Here is a 14,531-nt window from a genome sequence, read left to right as displayed (position 1 = left end):
GCCAAGCTCAGAAGCTGGAATGGATATGTAAATACACATAAAATCCTTCTATTCTAGCAATGACCCATAAGTCTGTGAAAGCTATTTGTTATTTTCACTTTGGAGCAGACAATAAGTTTTCTAGCAAAAACCTGACTTTTGATAATAAAATCAGACCATTGTTCTTTTTGCCTTCTGGCTCTAGTTTTATTCTAATATCCCACAGCTTTGCTAATAATTTGAGGGTGATTTTAAACTTGTTTCTTTATAAGCTTGCCTTTATTTAGCAATGTGCTATTATATTCAGAAGCCCATGTCCATTTTTCTTAGATCTCTTCATTCAGAAATATAGTGGCTAACATTGGTTTATTTGACTGTATTTTAGATTAATTGTCCAGTTATTCAAAATAATAATGTAAATCCTTTTTCTTCTCATTGCCTTATTACTCAGTATTACATGTCTATATAGTGGAAAATCCAAAGTTAAGGGTCTGTTCAACCTTGAGAAAAGGCTTGGGGAGACCTCATCACCCTGTTCCAGTATTTTAAAGGGTGGGTAGAAGGAAGATGGAGACTGTTTTTCACAAGGAGTCACATGGAAAAGGAGAAGGATTACTCCTGGGAAGATTCCAATTTGACACAAAAGGGACGCTTTTCAAAATGAGAGCACAGCCATTGGAATAATCACCCCAGGAAAGTGGTGGAATCTCCAAAATTAGACATCTTTAAGATTCAGTTGGACAGAATGCTGGGCTGTCTTGTGTGGACTGTGATTTTGCTAAGAGATGATCCTTGTGGTCCCTTTCAACCTGGTATTTTATGATTAAATGTTTTTTTGTGACTTCTAATCTCGTCAAGCCATAAGAGTGAATTAACACACACAGAGGAAACACAAAGTGACCTGTGAATCTAGCAGTTATAACTTTGATTACTAATCAAGGACTACGTACAATTCATCATCAGTATTTAATAGGGTCGTCTGGCCATAAGTCCACATCATACTCTATATCTAGCTGCAAAATCTCAGTAAAATTTGTCATGAGCTTGGAGGGTTGTGTTAATTTGGATTGTGCTGACCACACATACTTCCACTGGTTTCAATGCTACCCCATACCAGACTCCAGACTCTCTAGATTAATTAAGCAAAATGTCCTATGAAAAGAGTTATTCCTGGTTCTAATTAAAATTTGGAAGCTATTCACAGGATTTTTGACACTTTATCCACTGCTTATTTTTAAACAAACTAGTCTGTTGCTTATTTTCTTATATGCAGAAATGTTCCCATCTTTCAAAAACTTGATTACTTGGCCAAGCTCTTACAGAAGCTCAGTTACAATATTATTAGATGAATAAAAGAATGTCCTCACACATTGGTGTCAAGCTTTCTTGAATTGAGACATTTGTTTCACAATCTCTTTTGATTATTTTGAAGTATATACTTTCAACATTGTTTTATGTTTCCCAAATCAGAGAACTCTCTTAAGATTTCATTCCAGTAAACCCAGGAAGCCTAACTTGGTAAATCTGATATTTCCTTCAATGAGTGTTTCATCACTATCTTTTCCTTTCAACAAAGTTAATTTCTCCCTTTCACCTTGTCTCAGTTAGATTCTGAATAACACATTGGTTATTCAGTACACTGAAGTAGATGTTTCTTTACCAGGAAACTTTATTCTCCAGTGGCTCATATTCCATGTCACATATTTTACTTACTTTTTCTATTGACTTTCTCAAAAACAGTTTTAGTTTGGTCATGGGAATGCTCCACTGAGAATACAGATCTATTAGCAGTTATTAATATTAGCAGTTATTAATATTATCTACTCGCAGTGCAAGACCTTACACTTTGGTTATTTTTGTTTGTTCTTCTGGTATTTATATCTTCATTTATAAATGGAGTATCTGATGTACATATTTGAATTCCATCCTTAGTTTTTCATGCATTTTCTTACTGCTCATGTGTACAAGTCTGAATTCTAGGAAATGACATGAATTACAAAGTCTCTATACACTGGACCACTTCTGACACCCTTTAGTGAATTCAAAGTGGCTCCTTATATATACTTATACTTTCTCTCTAAGTGTATATGTATGCATTCACACATATTCTTTTCCATAATTAAAGTTCGTACTTTAAGTAGAGCTAACTTTTATGTTCATAGGGTTTTTTGTGGGATTCTTTTGCTACATGGACATGATGTTTACCATGTCCTTTTCCTTGGTTCCTGTTTCCTATTTGCTAACAGATTGTTTAACTGAAACTCCAGTGATATGATTCGGACTTATTTCACAGTGCATATAATTTGCAAATGCCAGGGGAAAAGTTTCCTTCTTTCTCTGCTGTAAGTGCACAAAAGGTACTGCTTTTGTGTGCTTTTCTACAGAGTACTCAGACCAAAGTCTGACCATAATCCCCAAAACACCTGGTGATGTTTGAAAGCTGTTTGTCTGCAGTATGCCTGGTAGCATAACATTGATTGTAGGATTTGAAGTGGACATTTTTCAAAACTGTACACCTGTTTCAAACTTAAACATACAATAATTATGTAGGATTCACAGCTATGAGTAGGAAATTAAGACTTTTCAAGTGCCTCTGGGCACTCCATATGAGATGATTCAGCTTTCAGTAGTTTTGAATATGTTAGGGCCATCAACCTGTGAATACTCAAATGCAATGTACTCTAATTAAGAAGTCCTGTATTTTGTAAGTATCTGGGGGAGGATTTACGAAAATGAACAGGCTTAGACAATACCCAATAAAACTTTACCACGTAAGAAATTTCCAAAATCTGTGCAATGATAATCTGAGCCATGGCCCGGTTTTTATCCTGTATCAAAATCAGTTCAATAAAGTTGACAGCAATGGCGAGAATGCTTGCTCCTATTATGCCAGTCCTAAATTGCCTTTTTCTAGGTATTTGTTGATTTGGTTTTTTTTTTCACTGAACTTTTACTGTGAATGCATAAGAGATAGCCAACTTCCAGCCCTGCTTGGAAGACAGGCTCAGTGTATCACTTTCAGAAATTCTCTGATACACTGTTAGAACTAATAATGTTGGGAATGTTTGTAAGTGGTTTTGTGTGAGTCTTGTAAGTACTGTACAGCCATATTTTTATTATTTGTAATTGGGGTGTCATATATTTTTCAGTTCTGCATGTGATTTATTATAGATTATATGGCATCATAACATATTTGTGTAGGTGCATATATATGCATATATATACACTTACACGTAAGCACATACATACATTTCTAAGCCATAGGAATGTGCACAAACTAGGTTAAAATAACAGCTATTTTTGCTTATTCTACTCCCATGATCCTTAACATTTGAATTGCCTGTTCCCATATTTTTATCTCACTCTTAAACACTGCTGGCCTTTAAACAGATTTCAGCTATTACAAGATCTGCCAATTGACTAAATGCTAGGTGAAGAATTACTGCCTCTTATATATGTATTTGTTTGGAGAAAACCCTTTGAAAAGAGAAATGGATCTGGATTTTGTTTGATATATCGTGTGATGCAAAGAATCCCTGGTATTTCAGGATTCTTTGTGCACTGACCTAGTCATAGCAGTTGCACATTTCCAGACTAGTAATTCTATTGAAAGTCTGAAGAGGCTTTGAGGATAGAATTATAATCCTTTGTATTAGTCATCCTCAGTGTCCTGCATTTGATCTCCATTCAGTTTCCTACATATATTGACTAAGTCACATTGTTCTGACAGTTTTCCTGAGGCTGTTAAGTGGCCTGTGCTTGAAGGCCATTTCCATGGGTTAATTCCAAGCTTTATTTGGTTTGTAGGGAAAATGCACTACTTACAATTGGGAACGTGCTATTAATTTCTTTTATTCTATTTTTAAATCCTTGTGTAGAGCCAGTCTGGGTCTTTTTGATGGCTGCAGAGTACTTGTCTGGCTGCTTTTTGGCTTGCCTCTCATTTCTGAAGTTTTAGATGTCCCACATCTTATCACACTTAGCATATATGTTTCAAATGTGGTTTTTTCCAACATAACCATCTTTGTTCCTGGTTCACTTTTGCCTTTTTCTCTATCCTTGCTTTAATATACACTGTTCTTCAACTCTTCTTAAGTTTGTATGTATTTGTCCACTACACTGCAAGCCACAGCTCTGCTAAATACAATAGTGGGATACCAGATACTGTGCCTCTTTGAAGAAAAGTTCAGTTTGAGTGGTGAAAGTCTCTGGTCATCCACTGCTTTCTTCTGGTTTTTTGGTGTTTGTTTTTTGTTTTTTTGTTGTTTTTTTTTTGGGGGGGGGGAAGGGGTTTGGTTTTTTTTTTTTTTGTTTTTTTGTTTTTCTCATTATGATGTACATTTCTATTTCTCTTTGCCGGTGAGCTCATGTTTTATTACTGGACAAGGAACAATCCTACTTCTTCCATAGTTTTCAAGTGTGGTGGACCTGTCAGTCCCTGAATTCAGCAGGTTTATACCTGTTCATTAGGCATATATTCTTCATCCATATTCTTCATATGGATGCTGGAATAAGTATATCTATCTTACAAGCTAGTGATAAACTTTGTGAGTGTGCTATCCATGCTATTATCTGATTAGCTAATGAGGAAACAAGACATTGATGATCTGTTTACAAACCTGTGTTTCATTATCATAAAGTTGCAATATAATAAATAATAGAAATATAAAATATAAAATCATTTTTAACTATATTAAAATACTTTGTAGATTATACAGCCCACGTTGAAAATTTGAGCCACTGCTTCTATCAGCAGGAAAGGGTAGACATTTGACATAGGTATTTTTTCTTTTCTTTTCACAGAACAGATTATAGATAATTATGGTACATTAACAAATGCAAAAAATGGAGAGTCATATTTAAGGAAAAGTAGAAAACAAGTTTTCATTTTGGGATAATTGGAATTGTATTGACATGCAGTGATACTAACAGGGTTTTTTTCAGGTAATAGATTACTTACAGTGATAGTGAAAATCTGGGTATTTCTGTATGTAATGTGCTTAGAAATAAGAGGAAAGCATTGACTGCATTTTTGTTCCAGCAAGAAGACTTTCAATCACTAGTATTTTGCTGTACAGCAAAGCTAGATAAAGAATGTAAATGAAAAAATACATTTTTTACAAAATTACCATTTGTATTCATGGGTGGATGATTGATATTGAAATTGATGTTGTTTTATAAATGAGTTATTGGATAAATTATTATTATTGTTATATTTGTGTTACTATTTATTTATTAGTATTTAGGATAAAGGTATTGATTACTATAGCAAGAAGTTTGCATATTTCAGTGTTAGCAAAAGAAGTTGTAGCCATTTCTTTTAAAATAGAAACTATTTTCAGGTCACTGTGATGTTTTCACTGAATTGACAACATATATTATATTTCAGGTGAACTCTGTGAGGACAAACTAGATTTCTGTGCTCAAAACCTGAATCCTTGCCAACATGATTCAAAGTGTATCTTGACACCCAAAGGTTACAAGTAAGTCTGAAATATTGTTGGAGTCCAACTGAATCAAAATTTTTATTTTTCTATTCTACTTAGCTTCTGTTTTAGTTGAAGCAACTTCTACCTTCTAAGTACTAATTTGGTTATTAAGCATCATGGCAGAACAAGCCATTATTTTCATGTAGAACTACATTATTATCTTAAGTATGTTTTACTGAATTTTCCTGATCCTTAAGAGTTCTAATTCCAACCAGATTTTAAACAGGATAGTCTATATGACAGTCAATACAAAACCCTTTTAGGAGCATGGGCAGTAGGAAAATAATGGCATTTAATTGAAGTGGAATAATTATATGCTTTTAGAGAAGTAATTGTGAAAGAGATTATTAAGAAGGCACACTGGAAGGTATAAGCTAAAGAAGTCCATTCCCAGGAAAACTAATTTTTAATTACACCATATCCTTATCAGAATTAATTAGTTATGCACAATTTTTAGTTGTTCTCATAGGCATAAGGTTAATAAATACAGGAAACCTTCAGCTTCCAATTGTTCTTACAAGTACCTCTTTTATGCATAGTAGATTCTTGTGCTAAAATCAGATTATTTACTATCATTCCTACTGCTCATGAAATGACATTTTATTTAAAATATGCAAAAATATCAAATATATTAAATATTCAATTGAACATGAAATTAATTTGATAGTTTTCAACTAGAAAATAAAAACTTGTTGGATTTCTATTGTTGTGCATTTTTTTATTTTCTTCATGTCACTTCAGTAAACTTAGTTAAGTATCTAATACTTTACTGCCTAGTTCATTAATCTTTCCTTTTACTTTCCGAGATTTTAAATCAGAAAATAGCACATGCAGTAAACATCAAGAATGTATCTCAGTCAGCTTTTTATTAGTATCCTTTATATTTATTTTTCACTTTTCTTATTCATATATATGTTGAATAAAAATGAGGCATATTGGATTGAAGTATTAAATTTAAAATTACACGACTGTTTAAAATCACTCTTGCCAGGTTAAGAGCAAATTTTAGATACTAAAGAAACATCAAGGAGGGAATCACAAGATCTAATTAAATCAATTAAAGATATCTTAATTTAAAAAAATCTTATGGATACATGGATTTGTAATCTTTTACATTATTTTTTTCAGACTTCTAGGCATTTACTCAGTCTACTATATGAGAACTTGTGAAGAAATGCCACTAACATTAATAATGAGATTTGCATTTGAGGGGGGAACCCCAAACAAACCAATCAACAAACAACACAAAACAAACCAACAAGAAAAACTATAGGCATCACCCACTGTCTTGAGGATATGCTGTTTCTAGTTCAGTGGGGGTTCAGGGAGGTCAGATAATGTATTCTGAGACTTCTGTTACTTCACTAACCATGGAGATATTTGTAGTAAATCGGACTGGTAGGACTTCAAAGGAAAAAAATTATGCATAACATCCAAACTGTATAAATGGACCATTGGTCCATTCATAATTGTTCAGTTGACAAAGAAAATAAGCCTCAGTACAATGCAAGTCTTGGATCATTTGTCTTGGTTTTGCCAACTAAGCATATTGATTACTTCTACTGTTTGCAGCTATGTAAAACATCCTGTAACATTCTGCATTGCTCATAAATTCCAAGAACTGTCAAAATTATTCATGAGGGCTTGCTAGATTTAAACCACAATTCTTCAATATAAAGGTAGATGTGTAAATATGTTTAACCAGCAAACCTTTAGTCCTTACATATGTAGATTCCCCAAATAATAATATACTTAAGCTACACAGTCTTTACAAACAAAGTCACAGTAATGCCCTTTTTTTCTTCAGTTTTGAAAAATTCAGCAGATCTTTAACTCTGTCATAAACACGCTGTATTGTTAGAAGACACTGTGCTATCCCATTTGCTTTCCTGTTTTACAGATGTGATTGCACACCTGGATATGTAGGCGAGCATTGTGATATTGACTTTGATGACTGTCAGGACAACAAATGTAAAAATGGAGCACAGTGTACTGATGCAGTTAATGGATATACATGTATTTGCCCAGAAGGATACAGGTGAGAAAGATCTGAAGACAGTTTAAACATGCGTGTCTTCTGTCAAAGCTGCTTTTTTCTTGGAAATACTGACTTTTTCTGTTTTCATTTAGTGGCTTGTTTTGTGAGTTTTCGCCACCAATGGTTCTACCTCGCACCAGCCCTTGTGATAATTATGAGTGTCAAAATGGAGCCCAGTGTATCATAAAAGAAAGTGAACCAATCTGTCAGTGTTTATCAGGCTACCAGGGTGAGAAGTGTGAAAAGTTGATTAGTATCAACTTCATCAACAAAGAATCCTATCTGCAAATCCCTTCAGCTAAGATACGCCCCCAAACCAATATTACTCTACAGGTAAGTTTGCTTGTGTTGTAGAGTCTCATTTCTGGAAAACTACCCAAAGTTGCCATTGTCTCATTTAAAGAGGTTTTCACAGTTTGAGCTAAAAATCTACACGAGTCAATGCAATAACTCTATATTCATAGTGAAGTAGATGGGCTTATTGATAGTAAGAGAAAGAATTGTCGAGTTGTCCTACAGGAAAGAATTTTATAATGTAGTAATAGACTATGGCAGTAAATTCAGATATTCACTTAATACCACATTTTGATTTCATATTTACTTTTTAGTTCTTTCTAAATGTTTCTTTCTTTTAACTAGATTGCCACGGATGAAGACAGTGGGATCCTGCTCTACAAAGGCGATAAAGATCATATAGCAGTAGAGCTGTACCGAGGTAGAGTGAGGGTCAGTTATGACACAGGATCATATCCAGCCTCTGCTATTTACAGGTGAACCTGGATGAAAGAAATTGCTAACTGAAACAAAAGCTGTAATAATTCTTTATGTCAAAGTCACATTTTTTAATAGATGGTAAAAGAAATATATGCAAATAAATGTATCGTTAGACACTCAAAACCTCCTGCCAAAAGACAAGATTTGGCTTAGCCAAATAATGCAGGTATGTCAGAAAGATAATATATAATTTGATACATTAAAACTGAGTAAGAGTTACCTTTCAGGAGAATATTTATACATTTGTGTCAGGCTCACATGTGGAAGTGGAATTTTTTCCATATGTAACTGACAAATAATTTCCTATTGTACTGAGTAAAAGGAACAACTATACTGCATAAGGAGAAATTACATGGAGGCTTCTCACCTGCATTAGACAGTTCTATCATGTGGGACTTTTCCATTGCAAGTGGAGAAAAAGCTAAAAGCTTGATTCTGAAAAAGGGTACTCTTGAAAAAGAAATGGATTTTGCTTCCAAAGTCATTAAGAGACAGAATCCACAGATGCTTGTGGAGCATAATTTTTCAGGATTTTTTTAAGTCAAATTTCTCTGGCTCTCTGAAAAATTACCACATGAATTTATGGGGAGGTATTAAATAACTTGAAAAGAATTTGCTGACAGACATTGCAAGAGTGAGCAAAAAAAAAACAGACATCACTTCTTGGCATTGACTGCCCTCTTGTTGCTAAAAATACTTTCAGAAGTAAAGAGGAAGTGTTAAATCAGTTTTCCATGAATCTTCTTTTTGCTGTATTTACACCTTCAGAGTTGTAAAATCATATCTAGTGTATAATTTCTTTCTGGAGTTTGTAGCAGCTGACACTGTTCTGCATTCTATTACAGACATTTCACTGAAAATAAATGATTTTTAGAAATGATTGCACTCATGGCAATATAAAATCAAAGCTCAAGTTTATATAGGAAGGAAACAATGCTAAACTTTGTTAGGTAGTAACACCAAGGGAACTGTGGGTTTAGTAGATTATTAAAAGCATTCCACAGAAAAAAAATCATGCCCATAAAATACAACATAAAGTTGTTTAGAAAAAACGTAACTATCACCAATAAACATCTTAAGGTTGCTTTTATTTTTTGATGTGCTATTATTTCATAAAGTCTCCTTATGGTTCCATGAAATGGTTTAGCATGTGGAAATAGTACATGTATTTTAATTGTATTAATTTTTGTATATTAAAAATTGATTTTTACTTTACAAGAGGTTGAAGTATCAAACATAAATTTAAAATTGCATCAAACATTCACTTTTCCCAATGACTACAATTGAAAATAATATTATTTTTCTCTTCTACCTGGAATAGGGCTAATGAAGAAGTTTGGATTGTTTTTTCAGGGTTTTAGTTATTCTTGTTGATTTTTTAAATAAGTACATCTGTCTGAGAATAAGAAGCAATAGGAATCAGGGTCTTACGAAGTTTCAAGTTATTTTGGCTCCCATTTGTTTAATCTACTGAGAATGCTTCTTCCCATTTAAAACATATATTACCTTCTCATAAACTTAATACCTTCTCCAGTGTTACTGGAATATAACAAATACTGGTAATTCACATTTGTCCATTTTAGTTTTCTAGAAAAAATTGGAAAACATTACTCACACAAGTAAATTAAACACCATAAACATGAAAGGGATTAATAATAAAGGGTTCTGATTAGGTTAGTGTTACAGAACAATTAGATTCTGAATTAAGTGACAAATGAAGAATGCAGGTGCAGTGAAGGAATGGATAGGAAATGTAGTGAGGTGTTACAGTGTGACAGAGTTGTTTAGTGAAGCAGATATACACTTGAAGTATTATTATAGTTGTTGCTGTTATTGTTATTAACCTCTATTTTGTTTGGAATAAGTATTATGATGAGTTTCAGAGATATTTGAAAACTTTCATGTAATGACCCAACTGTAATGAAGCCTTCTGCCCTTGAGGAAAGGCTGAGGAGATGCCTTCTCTCTCTTTACAACTATCTGAAAGGAGGTTGTAGCCAGATGTGGGTCAGTCTCTTCCTCCAAGTAACAAGCAATAGAGCAGGAGGAAATGGCCTCACATCACACCAGGAGAGGTTTAGATTGGATATTAGGAAAAGTCTCTTCACATAAAAGGTTGTCAAGCATTGAAACAGGTTGCCCAGGGAAGTGACAGAGTGACCATCCCTGGAGGTATTTAAAGAAGTGTAGATGTGGCACTTAGGGACATGGTTTAGTGGTGGCATTGAAAGTGCTGGCTTAATGGCTGAACTTGATGATCTTACAGATCTTTTCCAACCTAAGCAATTCTGTGTTTTTGTGATTCTGTGTTGGAAGACATATATATATTTCCACATTGGTATATTTGTTTGTGCATCTAGTGATCACTGTACAAATTACGTATTATCTCACTTCTATTTCAGGTTCTAGAAAGGCAAATGTTGTAGCACAGCATCTTTTACACATTACACTCTAACCCCTTCATTATTTCCAGTTATTACCATTTTACCTTCCTAGGACCTTTATGATATTTCCTGCCCTTTTTAGGGTCCTTACCTTCTTTTCATCCATTCATTGCATACTGTCTTTCTGTACCTTTGTTACCTGTTAAAGATGTCTCATGGAATGTTTCCAGTTCTTTCAGTCCCTTCCTTTGGTTTCTTTTCTTCCTTCCCTCCCTTTATTTTTTTTTCTAAGCCAACTAGATCTGATCATCTGCTCAAAAAATCTCTACAGACATAATCGGTATTAACATGTTCAGTTGCTTTCCCTGTGCTCTATTTTGTCATTCTCAGCCTCCTGCTTGATTCAGTTTCTGGTACTGTTTTCCTCATAATCCACTACCACCCATTACTGATGCTTACATTATTTCTTGTGCAGTCCTACCTCTTCCTCTTCCTTCTCTGTCAGCCTAGTTTTTGCTTCTTCTGAATGAAAACCACACATTTTCTTTCTCTGACCATATGAACTTGATATAGCTAAGGAAACTACTTCTCTTTGAATGGGTTGGCAGGCCCATAACCATCAAGTGCTACTGCAGTCCAGAACGGCATCTGGAAGAAAGGTGCTAATCTTCTGTGTGCTGAAATACAGCCAATGTGGACCAAGAATTTGGGGATCTAGCCCTGCAGTTGGTGCAAAATTACATGTTTTCAAGATCTTAACATCTTGCCTCAGTGGATTTTGGGAAAGATGAAAAATGGATAGACATGGTGCCAGCCCACTGTCAAATGTCATGCCCTGCAAAGCAGGGTTAATAGAACCATAGGAGATAGGAGTATGTTCCCTTCAGTTTAGAAAGCTGTCAGGTCTGTTTACAGCAATAAAAAAATGCACCATTTAGTATGGAAAATTTTAGAAGAAACATATGATGTTTACCAAAATTACAAATAGCTAAAAAAATATTGTGAAATTATATCACAAGTTAACCCTGGTAGGCACCTGTCCCACAGCCACTCACTCACCTCCACATCTACCCCCACTGCAACAGGGGAAGAGAAAAGAAAGAGCAAAAATCAGAAAAATTGTGGGTTTAGATAAAATACTTAGTATTATGAAGAATATTGACCTCATCCCAGACAGATCCAGTGCAAACAGGTAATGAATAATAAAAGCATGTGTATTCTGTTTTATCAGTGAGACACGAAGATGACAAAAGAACATTTTAATTCATAATGTTTAGGAAAAATGATATTTAAGAACAATTTGGTAACAAGATAGATAATTTGCAAAGTAAGATGGAAAGCTGCCGATACTGAGAAGGACTGAATGGAAATTCAAAAATTGAGAGTTTTATCAAGAGATTTCATTAAGGAAGTGAAGATTCTTGTATAGTACAGGGAAAAGAATAAGAAAAGTCATACTTCACTGAACAATGATGAGAAGCCTGAAACAGAAGCAAAAATAACCCCAAAACCACCAAACCAAAATACCTACAGAAAAACTACAGCCAATAGAGAGATTCAAAGAGATGTTTTATAAGATAAATGGCAGTCAAGAAAAGGTATGTTGAAAAGGAGTCAAATGGAAGCTGTAAAGCCTACAGAGGTGCTTGCAGTAACAACAAAACAAAGTTACAAAGAGATGATTTAATCGTGATAAATGTGAAGAATCAACAATAACATCAGTATAGCTGTGCAGAGTGAATGAGAACTGCTTTACCAATGGGAACTGACCACAAAAAGAGCCATCATCCCAAAAGTACTCATCAGTCAGTCTGAGAAACAAAATGAGATGATGGCACTGCCAAGACCAATAAAGAATATTAATTCATTGGAGATGGTTATGAGGGAAACACTGATCTGCTTTTGTTTTGTCCTATCTGGATGTCCATTTTAAAATCATTTTTACACAAAAGAAATAAGAAAAAACTTTTCATTCTGTAAAGTAGTTTTCATCTTATTGGAAGTATGGGCCTATTTCTTCCCAAATCATTATTTTTCTACAGAGTACCAGAGTCTTAAATAAGTTTTTCTTACAGTTTTTCATTAGGATCTATGCATTCAGCTCTGCTTTCTCCAATGGGAAATGGGGTAGAAGTAATGTAAGTGCATTGGCAGGATATATTGCACAGATATGCCTTGTGTTTATTTTCCCTTTAATTTAAACCATTCTTACCTAGGAGGGCTCCTCTTTCTGCAGTAAATTTTTATCAGTAAAACAGTTTAAACCAGAAGCTTTTAATAATCGCTCTTATCAGAGGCACATTCCCTTTACACATTATGTTTTATACATCCCTGGAATGACCTCTTACTATAAAAATGCATTTTCTGTGTTGCTCTCATTCTTTTAAATAGTGTTGTGTGAAAGGTTGCTAAGTTGTAAAATAACATAAATTTCCTTGAAACAAGAACATTATATTAGTGTTTCTTGCTTCCTGCAAACGAGAAGTCATAAGGAATTTGATTTCTTACTCCTTTTTCTTTCCTGGATTCATTGAAATGTGTTAAATAATTTAATCATGCCATCTTTATTATTGCTTGAGGACAGCAAACAAACCTCTTAATACCTTAAACAAACCTGGGTCTTTTGGAATGATGAACCCTGACCTCTTCCTTTCCCCCCACAGAAACTGGCAGCCCCCCTCCTGCCAACTCCCATAAAGTGTTTATTGTGCCAGCGTCTGCTCTGTTGTGTGTTTGCACTTTCCCATAGAGCTGAGTTTACGTAAAGCATGCATGCTACCATGCAGACCTTTCGTCCACACTGAGCAGAGGCTGTTCACATGGAGTAGGTAATAAACAGCTAAGAAGCTATTTAATGTGTCACAGCTGTAAACAACCACATGTGCTTCTGATCTGTTCCAGGACAAAAGCAGTTAAGTTAATTAAAACACTACGAAGAATGTTTTAAGATAATTTGCTTAATTTTTGCCTTGAGATTTAGGAAGCTTATCCTTTTCAGCTATACTGCTTTCTCAATGAGAAGAGCTAACTGACTATGTGACCGTTCGGTCCCTCTCAGGCTATCATAGAAATGGTTCATTTAAATAACTTTTTTCAAAGGCTTAAGCTCACTAATTTGTTCATATCCTGAAACAAATGAAGGCCCTCATGGGAATGGTTGTAATGTCTGGTCTCTGGACGACAGCTTGTTGTCTGTCATACCTTCCATGCAGCCATATATTCAGCTCTTATTTCTCCAGCGGAAAACGGGCTTCAAGTTTTGGAAGTACATTGATATGTTCAAGCCCAGAATTGTGTAATGATATTCTTCCTTCTCTGATGTACTTAAAGTGAGTTCAAGGAGAGTGGTTACCCCGCCCTTAAACTCTTGCTGTGTGGATACTGCAGCTGATCAGCATAGGCAGCCATTTCTTGTTCCCAGTAACATGATTTGACTTGCCCTTATACAGCGTAAGGACCAAGCTCGAAACAAATATTTTCTGCCTGCCACCCTTCAGACATTCTTCTAATAGCAGTTCATAGCTTGTTAGTTAGAAGAAGGAAGTGTTATTTGTAGACAAGGAAAAAAAACCCAAAAAAACCAAAATAATCATATTCACTGTAATAGCCAGAAGCTGAATACACAAATGTACACCAAATAAAGATAAGTTACTTTATTGCTCATCTCAGTGTCTAGATCAATGATGTGATTTTGTCTGACAGGCCTACATTAGATGCAGTTTCATATTCTATGACATACTAGATTTATGTATCACTGGAGCTGACTCAGGCCTTCATATTTGCAAAATATGTAAACTCAGTACTCTGCAACATGTAGGATTACATAGACACACATGCAAGTACGATCTCAAAGCAACATCAGGATCA

General features: G+C 34.7%; 1 protein-coding gene across 10 annotated transcripts in view; it reads left to right on the top strand.

The window, feature by feature from the left end:
* SLIT2 (slit guidance ligand 2) overlaps positions 1 to 14,531 on the top strand; it is a 265,913-nt gene that overhangs the window by 236,821 nt on the left and 14,561 nt on the right. For all 10 annotated transcript variants that reach the window (XM_071556723.1, XM_071556716.1, XM_071556715.1 and 7 more), the window contains 4 exons: positions 5,369 to 5,462; positions 7,369 to 7,506; positions 7,599 to 7,839; positions 8,146 to 8,276. In XM_071556723.1, coding sequence (XP_071412824.1) covers positions 5,369 to 5,462; positions 7,369 to 7,506; positions 7,599 to 7,839; positions 8,146 to 8,276 — 604 coding nt within the window. The remainder of the gene's footprint in view (positions 1 to 5,368; positions 5,463 to 7,368; positions 7,507 to 7,598; positions 7,840 to 8,145; positions 8,277 to 14,531) is intronic.

Source organism: Pithys albifrons, chromosome 5 (assembly GCF_047495875.1).
Source record: "Pithys albifrons albifrons isolate INPA30051 chromosome 5, PitAlb_v1, whole genome shotgun sequence".
NCBI classification, from domain to species: Eukaryota; Metazoa; Chordata; class Aves; order Passeriformes; family Thamnophilidae; genus Pithys; species Pithys albifrons.
This window is presented reverse-complemented; position numbering and strand designations above follow the sequence as displayed.